Genomic DNA, 12,103 nt, shown 5'->3' with positions numbered 1-12,103 from the left:
TTTTTTTTCTTTCCCTCCGCTCTCAGTGAGGAAGCTGGCAATTTGGTAATGTTGCAAATGTCACTTTCTCAGGTGAGAAATGTGCTGAGGTAGCCGTCTCAGCCGCGGGTACGGACATAAATTTTCCTTCCCCCCTCTCTCTCTCTCTCTCACTCTCTCTCTCTCCCTCTCTCTCTCTCTCTCTCTCTCCCTCTCTCTCTCTCTCTCTCCCTCTCTCTCTCTCTCTCTCTCTCTCCCTCTCTCCTCTCTCTCTGTCTCTCTCTCTGTCTTTCTCTCATTCACTGGTTTCATTACTCTCCTTGTGTTAGGAGGCCTCTCTTTATCTAAGCTTGGATGACAGAGTCATTGACCTCTGTGATAATATGGTGAATAAGAGTTTCTACTCACAGTGTTGTGTAAATTGTAAGGTTTGTTCAATGCTACCATCACTATAGTGAAGATATAGAGCCAGCTTGTCCCCCCAGAGGAGTCTGTTCATAGCCAGTGTTTTATGATCTAATTGTATATGTTGTGTGTGTGTGTGTGTGTGTGTGCGTGTGTGTGTGTGTGTGTATGTGTGTGTGTGTGTGCGCGTGCGCGTTCCTTACCTGCAGGGCAAGCCCCATCAGCTGTTGTTTATGCCTTTAACTACAGTTTTCCTTAGCTGTGTTCTCAGAGGCGGAGCAGGTGTTGGGGAGGGGTGTGACTGAGCAGGATTGAATACATACATTAAGGTATCAGCTTGTCTGTTGGTGGTTAAGGCGAAAAAATAAAGTGAAAGAAAACCACTGATGCAGCATAAAGAAAAAAAATAGACGCAGTTTTTGCCCTGTGAGGCACATTTGTCTTGTTTCATAAGAGCTGAGGGTTTTTTTTGCTTTGTGCCACACTGCTGTTGTGTGTGTCTGATGTGTGCGTGTGTGTCTGTGTGTGTGTGTGTGTACGTGTGCGGGAAGGCAGTTTTCTTATGCCCCCCCCCCCCCCCCCCCCCCCCCCGTTGATCTTTAGCTCCCCCTGCAGGTTAGATTGTGCCACTGCATGCCATGTCCTGTGCTCTGAGCTGACGACTCAGTGAAATTCAGACGGTGAGATGCAGAGTGTTGAGATGGCCAACGCTATCTGACTATCTGACACCGCAGTCCCTTAACGCCACAGCGCCGTAAACGTTAAGGCCCTCTTAACACCAATGCCCTTCTCGAAGTTACAGTCAAAGAGCCCGGAGGTAAACTAGCATTAAAAATATAACACCATCCCGTGATTTATTTTTGAAGAACCCAAGTGGGCTTGTGCTAAGCAGCTTGTGGCAACGTCTTTCATGCCTGTTGCTTTTTAATGTAGAGGGGATTTTTTTTGTGTACTAAGGTTTTTTTTTTTTTTTTTTTCCTGACCATCTCGCCCGAACGCCGCCCTGCGTAGTCACGGCTCCACTGTGTTATGTCCAGAGGCGTTTCCACGGCGAACCAAGGCCAAGGTGGAGTTTCTGTAACTGATGGAATTTCACACCCTCCTGAGTGCCGGGCCCTCTAAAACGCAAGCGCTCACATTCACAACATCCACCCCCCCCCACCCCCACCCCTCGCCCCCTTTCCAGCTGCTCCACAGAGACTGCTACACGGTAAAGCCATTCATCTCTGTGAAGGACAGAAAGAGATGGGGGGGGGGGGGAGTGAAGAAGAGTGAAGAGAGCCAAAGAAGAGTGCACTGGGCCTTTGTTGTCTTTTCTCCCCCCCCCCCCTCCCCCACCAAAAAAAATTGACTAATTCTTTATGTTTACAGTCACTGAATCCATACTAGATTTCCAGTGTTTTGCAAGCTCTCAGAAACTAGATTGGAATTAAAGTGAGAATAGTGTGTGTATTGGCAATTAGCATTTGCCCGGTTCAGCAGAAGCTCAGATGAGATCAATAGGATATTAAGCTTGTGTACGTAGCAATGAGCCACACTATCAGTCCAGTCATTTAAGATAACCATGCGTCAGCCCAAACACCATCTGAAACACGAATTATTATTGACCCCCTCATCGAAGCCTGATCTAACTCAAGGCTGACGGGGAGACAGCCAAAATGTATATGTGTGTTCTGTGTGTGTGTGTGTGTGTGTGTGTGTGGGTGGGGGGGTGTCCTGTGTGTGTTCTGTGTGTGTGTGTGTGTGTGTGTGTGTGTTCGATCATGGCTATGGAATGCATCATTTTTTTTCTCTCGGACATCTCTTGTGGATCATCTGCTCTACATGAAAAAGCCAATATGCTCGATAACACGCCAAACAATGTTATCGCTCGTGATATTAAAAGTTATGGCATGCTATTGCATGGTCCAGTTTACTTATTTCTGAAAAAGCCCTAGATAATAATATATGCTAACAAATTTGATAGAGCATGTTTCCATAATGTTATCACTGTGCACCACTATACACTATACACTGTGGGTCAATTATACTTTATGGTCCCCAAGTATATTTTTATAGTGCTCCTCTACCAACGAATAACTGACACTGATATCTAAGAGGGGATTTCCTGTTAGATGTTTCACTCTTCAGTTAACACAGTGACGTAACATCTGTGTGGCCAGCCACACTTTTCCTTCCTTTCCACCCTTAGCACCTATACCCCCCACCCCCACGCCCCCCCTTCCACGGGGAGGGCACTGTACCTGCCCTATAGGAAACCAAAAGTCAGAGGCATAATGTATTAGGCCCCACTTGTTTTTACAGACAATGATATGATTATATATTATTCAGAAAGACCAATGAATAATTCATACGCTTATTTAATGTTTCATTCATGGTCAGCTCTGGGCCTGAGCGGTGACTCTCTGTCTCTCTGTCTCTGTCTCTGTCTCTGTCTCTCTCTCCTTCTCTCTCTCTCTCTCTCTCTCTCTCTCTCTCTCCTTCTCTCTCTCTCTTTCTCTCTCTCTTTGCAGCGTTGACCTAGGCAGTGTTATACCTTGCCCAACCCAGGTGTCAATCAAGCCGCCCTGCTATTGTGTAGGGTGGCTCTCTAAATCTCTTATTCGTCCGTCGGCTGCGCACAACTCTTTCTTTGTTACAGTCACAGCACAATGTCCAGAGACATGCATTTTTCATTCTCATATATTAACCGCGCTAGGAATGTAACCATCAATATTAAACAGGAGGCAAGGAACGGGGGGGTGTCCGGCCCGTCCACGCTTAATGACGAGGAGGGCCGTCTTTATGTGTGTGTGAGTGTGTGTGTGTGTGTGTGTGTGTGTGTGTTGAGTTGACGGGTGTTTTTTGTGTGTGTGTGTGTGTGTAGCGTCTTGTAAGGGTGTGTTGAATGAGAGAGTCTATTGTCCCTCAGTCTATTCGGACGGTTACGAGTCTCGTCCAATCGCCCGTCGGAAATGAGACAGCAAAGGCTTGTGTTCGGGAGGTCCTTCGTCCGGGTTGATAAGAGCTAAACAGCGCGGCTGAGGAACAAAAGGAAGCTCGGGAGGAAGCCGTGTGTGCGTGCGTGCGTGTGTGTCTGTATGCGAGTTGCAGAAAAGACGAAGAACCAGGGCTTCACCACAGGTGGAGGCACATCAGCACTTTAAAAGAGCTTCATTGTCCAGCAGCAGCTGGTATTCATACCAGCCTTTTTATTAGCCTCCACAACGTTCCTCATTTCCTCCACAGCATACCGCTTCCACCGAGAAAGAGACAGGGAGAGAGAGAGAGAGAGAAAGAGAGAGAGAGAGAGAGGGCTGGCTGATTTGATTTATGGTGCATTAAAATTCACAATCTATCATAGACATCATGTAAATTGTGAAACAAACCTTCCAGTAGAATAGCTGGAAACAGACTCCAGGGTCATTACGACATCCTTAGCAAACAGGAGACCTGTGCGCAGTTTAATTTGATTTAATTTGGAGCATTAGAAGGTCTCCTTGTCCTTGGGCGACATAAAGCACAGACCATTGCCGCCACGCCAATGTTTACACGTCTCGGAGTTTCCACGGACACAACGTGTCCAGTTGAAATGAGTCCACGGGCCAAAATGCTTAAGTGTTTATAGTTGAGGAAGAGTATATCGGATTGTAATGAAGATATAGAAATTTAACAGATAGTCTTGCATATAGTATCATATACTGATAGAAGAATCTAGAAGGAACTTTGCTGAGGAGCTTTTGGCAGTAAATTTTCGAAGCTGGGTGTTGAAACCCAGAACATTCCGTTCACCAGGCCTTTACTCCCACCAGTATGCCATTTCTGTCCTGTACTGTTTTCAGAAGGTTATTGTATAGTGTATGTGTTGTGGCAAATAATGAACAGCTGCTTGCAGATAGCAGCAAATTTTATAAAACCGCAAAAGCAGGTTATGCGGTTCTTCAGTAATTAACTATCTTCTCGGTACCTTCAGGCAATACCGTGACTTAATGAGTAACCTGATAGGCTTTGAATGATGTTTGTTTCTGCTGTCATACCGTGCATTGCTTTGTTGCTTTTTGGGTTTTTTTTGTTTTTTTTTTGGTTTTGTTTTTCATCCGCGGGGCTTTTTTATGAGCTATGACATTTCCTATCTCTCTGATACAGCATATTTCCTGTTGGAGGGTCTGTCTGTGGAGTCCGGTTATCTCTAACCACCGAAAGCAGACATAATACACATGACCATGCTCTGCCCTGCCAGACACCTGCTGAGAGTAACCTTTCTCTGTCTCTCTCTCTCTCTGTGTGTGTGTGTGTGTGTACACAGCCCACCTGAACCCAGAGCGAGAGAAGAAGGTGGTTTTTCTTACAGCGCGTGTGCACCCAGGAGAATCGCCTGCTTCCTTCATCTGTCAAGGTGGGTTCTGTTTTCCTGCCCTCAGAGGCTCCGCCCCCCCACCCCCCCCGCCCCCCCCAACCTCCAACACGCGTCCCTACATCACCTTCCCTGACCTCCAACTCAGCCTCCCCAAAGTGTTGCTACTACTTCCCAACCCACGAGCCCTCACACATGTGCCCCCCACCCCCTACCCCTCAAATCCCAGTACTCCCAACCTAACCCCCCCCCTCCCTCCCTCCTCCACCAGCTTTGGAAAGCCAGTAACTCATACATGCAGTTCCTCATGACTTCCCCAACACTAAGACACCTGACAAGGAGCAGCGCCTTGGGCGAACCCTTAAAACGGACGGAGAGAGAGCGAAATAACGGTTCAAAAAACGTACGACTTCCTCTCCTCTTCCACTCCTGGTATCGCCGATATTTTTCACAGTGACTCAAGAAGAGCAATTATTAGGACACGCTCTCTTCAGATGAGAAAGGAAGCGGGGGGGGGGGGGGGGGGGGGGGGCCTTATCAGACTCCTGGAGGGTTTCTCATGTAACATGGAGGACACCAACAGGGCTGACGTGAAAGAGAGATGATCGTTTTAGTCAATCACCGAGTGGACTCTCACACGACGAGTCCTTCAGTTCGACGGTCGGCTCATCTGCGGATCACGCGCACCGGGCTGAAATACAAAACAGATCAGCAGCAGACTGGAGTCGACTGGGGGAAAAAAAAAAGAAAAGATAAACGTTATTTTTTCAAAAAGTATCACTTTCTTTTATCACTTTTTTTTTTCTTTTAATCTGACCAGCTCGGTTGGCTCTGAAGGTCAACGTTTTTTGGGAAACGGAATCGATCGGAAACATGACCGCTGGTATCTTGGAGGTGGTTGGCTGTGACTGGAAGCGGGGGGAGGGGGGTGTAAGGGGAGGAGGGGGAGATTTGTGCCAAACCTCCCTTATCACAGGCTTCTTCTGTAAATCCTCTCTGAGTTTGACCAGTGATGGCTGTACCTGTCATCTGTCAGAGGAAGTCCCAACCCTGCACAGAAATTCTCAGAGAATAGTGACAGACTCAAAACGAATGGGTGGCAAATTACCTAAATACATTAAGGCAACAGTTTCTCTTCAGTCTTTTTGGAGTCTTCGGTCTTTTTTGAAATATAATTGACTGTTAAAATTGCTTATAACCGTACTTAAAACTATGGTTACTACAACTACACCTCTACAACTCAAACTACTGAAGTTGATTAAAGTCCAATTGTATAGTTTATGCAATTTAAAAAAAAAAAAAAACTAATTACATTTCGTTTGATCGTATTTTTTCACACTGTGTCATATTAAAAGTAACAAATTCCTTTAAAAATGAAAGAGTTACGTTAAATCTTACTTAAATTCTTGTTAAACAATGGTTTTTGAATTTGGAGTGTTTCAGAGACTTAGAGGCATTCTACCCTAAAATGAGTGATCAATGGTCACGTGCAGGATGAACAACATTAGGGCCTCTCATTGTGATTTTCCCACACAATCGACCCCCCCCCCCCCCCCACCTCAACAGCCTCACACTTATCAGTGAACCTATACCTTCAGACCTTAACCAGGTCGGAAAAGTCACTCGTTTTTAAACTACTGGATATTTCGGTGCAATAAACACTTTGCTTATTTGTAAATAACATGCTTTTCTTATGACAAAACCTTTTTTTTTCTCTGTGGTTTCGGTAATGAAATGTTAGTTCAAAATTAGTTCTTCCAAATTTAAATTTGACTGTTCTTGCACGGATGCACAAATATGCATAAAAACCACACACGTATTAAGTTTTGATTATACTTTATGTTTCATGTTGGTTTGACAGTATTGAAGTAGATTATTTATAAAATAGAAGTAAAGCAAAAAACTTTTTGAAGGAATTGTTTCCTGTTTAAATTGCATGTTTGTAGCACCCCACTGAAACTTTCTTTCTTTCTTTCTTTCTTTCTTTCTTTCTTTCTTTCTTTCTTTCTTTCTTTCTCTCTCTCTTACCTACCTAACTTACCAGCTTGCTTCCTTTTCACTCTTCCTTTCTTTATTTATTTTTGAGTCCACCCTAGCACCTGCCTAACCGTTAGCACTAAGCAAACACGTAATAATCCGGATCTTTTGGCTCTTATAAGGCTCCTGCCTCGTTTCTCAAAGCTGCTTGTGTAGAGCGCAGGCCTGTGGGGCAGCGTGAGGAGCGGAATGAGAGGTCTCCAGCTATGAAGGGTAAAGGGCCGGTCACAGCTCAGTTCCCAGACCAAGACCGTCGCCTCAAAGTGACTTTCAGACTCTAGTCACCGCAGTGCCGACGCGCATGAATAAACAGGAAGTCCGTGCAATTAGACGCCGCACTCCATGGCCCGTGCCTATGTGCGTCTCTCTTTCAGCCTCTCTCTCTCTCTCTCTCTCTCTCTCTCTTTCACTTTCTCTCTGCCTGCCACATTGACTCAATTAGAGAGCTTGTTATGCCTCCATTAGCAGTAATGAGTAGGACAGAGTAGGGTGGACGTGTGGAGGTTGGTGGGGAGGGGGGGGGGGGTCGAGGGGAGGGTTGGGGGGGTTTGGAGCGGGGGTATGGGTGGGGAGGTGGTGGGGTAGATGGGCAGCTGGCTCTCATCTGTTTCCTGTTTACCTGTCAATTATTGTTCTCCTTCGGTACGGGTCAGCACTTTGACCATTGAATGACCAGCCCTATTGACTCCCCTCCCCCTCCCCCACCCCCACCCCCCCGTCTCTCTCTCTCTCTCTCTCTCTCTCTCTCTTTCTGTGTTTTTCTGTCTGTCTTTCATCTCTGGCAGATAGTATTATCTCTCTCATTCAGTATTCAGGCCCTTATGGACTAATCAGTTCCTCTGTGTGCTCTCTGTTTTTAGCTCAGTTCCAGCTCTATTTCATTTGTATCGATTTGAGATGGATGTCTTAGATTTCCCCTTTGATTTTATAATGCCCCTTTTTGTCCTTTTATTTTTGTCTCTCCAAACTCAATTTACTTGGGCATGGACTTCTTTTTAAAGTCAAACTGACTGACTTACAATGTGCAAGTCAGTAAGTTGTGGACAGCTGTGTATAGAACAGACAGATTCATTTTAGGTTGTTTGTATTTTACTTATTTATTTATTTTTTTCTCTAAGGAGTTATTGACTTTCTGGTCAGCCAGCATCCCGTCGCTCAAATCCTACGTGACCATGTGGTCTTCAAGATTGTTCCCATGCTTAACCCTGATGGTGTCTACTTGGGCAATTACAGGTGAGACCTTCACAAAACAGTTTCCCCCTACAAGTAGACTGGTAGCTATCCACTGCAGCTCTATGGATGCACACACACGCACACACACAGAGACACACACACACACGTGCGTGCATGCACGCACACATATATATGTATATATTTATATATACCTTGCTAAATCTTTGTTGCGTTAACACATTTTCCAACATATCAGCTTTTTTCTTTGAAATGATACTTTCTTCAGAGATTAGTTTCGTGTGGGACTCTTGCATCGGTTGCGTGCTTAACAAAAAAAAAAGAAAAAGAAAAAAAAAAAAAAGGGTGCGTCTATTTCGAGTGATGGTGTAAATCATCCGATTTGGACACGCCCAGTGGGCTCAGCCATCAGGAGGAGGATTTATGGCCTTCCGGCCAGCGGTTGTGGATTTGAATTCAAACAGAACGGGGGTGAGAGCGTGATGGTGGATGGGGATGCGTCAGGGGGAACCTACCCTGCTTACTCTCCACTCCCCCCTTTACCTCGCACACAGCGGCTCTAGAATATGAACTGCCAGCTTTCCTGTTGTGTTCTCTCTGTTTTCTTTCTCTTTTTTTTTTTGTCTTTTTCTTTTTCTTTTTTTTTTCTATCCTCTGTTGACAGTTGAGCTCAGTGTAATTGCTGCAGTAGTCCAGGCTGTTGCAGATATTCCAAATCAATTCCTCCCCTCTTATTCCCCGGTGTTTGTCGTCAATCCAGTTTCGCACACACACGCACACCCCCGCGGGCACGCGCGCACACACAAACACACACACAGAAGCTGCTCTCTCACACGCACACAGTCACTCAACACATTCATAGGAACAGCCTATAGCATGTACCATATGTCTGTGTGAGTGAGGCATGTGCAGCAAGCTAAAAAGCTAAAATTAGAGTTAGCACGTCTGCTAAAAGGAGGTTCGGTGCTCAAGCTGTACGCGAGGACGTGTCATTGCGCAGCGATGGCATGGGTACCATTTCCAAACACCCACTTCCATAATTGCCTTTTACTTAATGGGGGGTGGACACATTGAATACAAATTGTGAGCCCGAAGCCTCACCCGACCCATGTGAAAAACCGTGATTGTGGCTGCCATCTTGTGTCAGCTCCTCTGCACTGCATTGCTCTTTTGAAGAGGAGAACCAGGACACCTTGCTGTGGAAAGAAGAAGGGCGAAAAACTCCCGCTCTACCACGCGCTGACGCTTTAAGTCGGGTTCTTTATCGGTTATGAAGAATGTTGCATCATCAGGCAGCGACCCAGTGGCTGTTGTGAGAGGAGGAGGAAACTTAGGGTTAGGTCTGGTCTTGCCACGCGTCGACACGCGTGGCTTTTCTCCGCGTCACCCCAGAAGTTCCAGTAACATGCTGTGCTTATTAGGACTGATCCCAGAGACCGGGATCAATCCTTACTGACGGCTGATCTGCGTTTCAAGCGTGGCTGTTAACGCCGTTAACGTCCTCGACGCGGCGCCCGTGAAAGTCGCGGATGCCGTCCGTCCCCGACCCGGAACCCTGCCGCCTGCGTGTTAACGCCGTAAACCCAGATGAGCCGAGCTGAGCCCGGCTTTGAGGAGCCCCGCGTGGGTTTTGTGAGGGCAAAAGGTCTGGGAAGTCGTAACTGTGTTACCTGAAAGTCACCTGAATAATGACTGGAATTCCTGAGAAGTTGTCTGGCTCGGGGAGAAGCTCTTTCTTAGGCCATCCTCGTGTGGTGTTCACGGATATACCTGACTCAAGAGAAAACTTAAAAAATGAGTCTTTTATCAGATGCGGTTTTAATGAGCCTTAAATGGTGTTGTTTTAAGTAATCACTTCTGCGTAATTATGTAGAGTTATTTGATTATTTCAGCTGCGCTGTCGTTAACCGTGTGGTACAGGTCGTACTAACGATGTTCTAACTTTTTATGCCGGCGATTATGTAATTCTGTTGTTGAATTTTTGTTTGTTTACTGCAGGTGCTCCCTGATGGGATTTGACCTGAACCGTCACTGGCAGGACCCTTCCCCCTGGGCCCACCCCACCCTGCACGCTGTCAAACAGCTTATCGTCCAACTCAACCAAGATCCCGTGAGCTTCCTCCTCTGTTCTCTCATACTCGCCGACCCTGCAGATGTTGCAGATGTGACCCTGCTCTTTCTGCACTGCCCCCCCCCCCCCCCCCCCCCACCACCACCAACCACCACCACACATACACACACACCCACACGCGCACACACACCCACACGCGCACACACACACACACACACACACATACACACACACACACACACACACACACACACACACCCCCAAACCCTATATCCCCATCTTTTCCTTCTGATTTTTGGGAGCACCTGTAAGCTTCCCCTCATTCACTGTTTAATGGATTCTCTCCAGTCAGCCCCAGTTGTCAATCCATACTCTTATGATCTGACCTGATGTCTCTGATATTGCGTCTGAGACAAAAACTCAGTTTCACCTTGCCTGAGCATATTATGCCAAAATAAAGGCCTTAGACTCTATGGTGCTTATTTTCATTTTACATCTCTCTCTCTCTCTCTCTCTCTCTCTCTCTCTCTCTATATATATATATATATATATGTGTGTGTGTGTGTGTGTGTCTGTGTGTATTTACATACATGTATATCTATCTATCTATCTATCTATCTATCTATCTATCTATCTATCTATATGTATGTACACACACACATATATATATATGAAACCCTTAGCGGAAGCTTCTAACAAGGTACTCTCACAGAACCATAATTTAATCATGACTCCAAATAAAGTGTCTAGTTTCTGTGGCGGCACCAGAAGTTAGAATAGCTTAGCTCAGCATAAGCAGGTGCATGGCTGTACAGATGTTCCTATTGTGGAAGTCACGCTACACGCTAACAAGAGCAGTGTGGGAATGCGACTCAGCATCTCTCAAAAAGCAACGAGGCTTCCACGGGGCTTTCTCGAGTCCAGGGGACCGAGGAGGGGGGGGGCGGGTTTGGGTGTCTTTTACTTTACCTCCTATCCTTCCGCTTGCTCTTTTTTATTTTGTTTCGTAGGCTGCCGTCTCTTTTCCCGCCTTCATGTTAATTATAGGAGTAGAGTCAGGTTGCTGGATAACTGAAGGTCAGAGGCTGTCCTGGGAATCGGCTGCCCTTTCTTGCACTTTCAAATCCTGATAAGACCAGTAGCGTTGTGCTGAGCACAGAACCCGCGGCGCTTGGCTTAACCTTTTCCCAGAGCGCTGACACACTGATCGATGGGTTCCTTCATGGCAGAGTGATCTGCTCATGTCCCTTACAAAACACACACACACACACACACACACACACACTCTCCCAAAACTAGATGCACCAACACTTCTCAACTAAATTGCAGGTACTCTCTCTGGCACTCATTCATACGGCCAAGCGCACTCAAACAGGTGCTTTTTGTTCCCCCTATCGTTTCGTTAGATCTGGTTAAAAGCATATAATCCTTGTTCAAGTGTAATCTTCCACATGTTTTGTGTGATATCAGTTATATCTGATACATGCATAATATGTTCAGTAGTTGAAATGTATCATTCATTTGAGTGGAATGACTTAAAGTTATGGCGATTTTGTCAGTACTGCATACTGCATTCACATGAGTGAGCGTTAGTGTGTGTGTGTGTGTGTTTGTGTGTGTGTGTGTGTGTGTGTGTGTGTGTGTTAGACTTATGAATAGGATGTACTATGCATGGTGGCTAGCTGTTGCTGATTGGCTGGAGCTATTATGTGTGATTATGCAGGAGGAGAAATGACTGCAGCCTTCTGCCACCACACCCGAGTGGAGGTGGCTGGGGGTCTCTCTCCCTCTCTCTCACACATGCACACACACACGCGCACACACACACACACAAAAAACACATACACACACACACACACACACACACAACCCCTCTTTCCCCTCTCTCTCTGCCCGCCTGGTCTCGACACAGGCAGTCTGGGCCTTCTCTCTTCTGCTAATCACATCAGACACAGCACTCAGCTTTTGGGCTCTCAAATGCCAGTCGCAGTGCCAGCTCCGTGACCAGAGGCACAGCCCTCACATCCGCTGCTGTCTCCTGCCATGCCCAGCCGCTAATGAGGCCGCGTGGCCGCGGTCCGGGGACA

The 12,103-nt window shown here is 46.4% G+C and overlaps 1 protein-coding gene across 1 annotated transcript in view; it reads left to right on the top strand.

The window, feature by feature from the left end:
* agbl4 (AGBL carboxypeptidase 4) overlaps positions 1 to 12,103 on the top strand; it is a 229,629-nt gene that overhangs the window by 198,647 nt on the left and 18,879 nt on the right. The window contains exons 7-9 of the mRNA XM_030783890.1: positions 4,670 to 4,759; positions 7,873 to 7,987; positions 9,944 to 10,055. Coding sequence (XP_030639750.1) covers positions 4,670 to 4,759; positions 7,873 to 7,987; positions 9,944 to 10,055 — 317 coding nt within the window. The remainder of the gene's footprint in view (positions 1 to 4,669; positions 4,760 to 7,872; positions 7,988 to 9,943; positions 10,056 to 12,103) is intronic.

This window comes from Chanos chanos, chromosome 9 (assembly GCF_902362185.1).
Source record: "Chanos chanos chromosome 9, fChaCha1.1, whole genome shotgun sequence".
NCBI lineage: Eukaryota > Metazoa > Chordata > Actinopteri > Gonorynchiformes > Chanidae > Chanos > Chanos chanos.
Note: the sequence above shows the minus strand (reverse complement) of the source record. Positions and strands in the feature narration are given on the sequence as shown.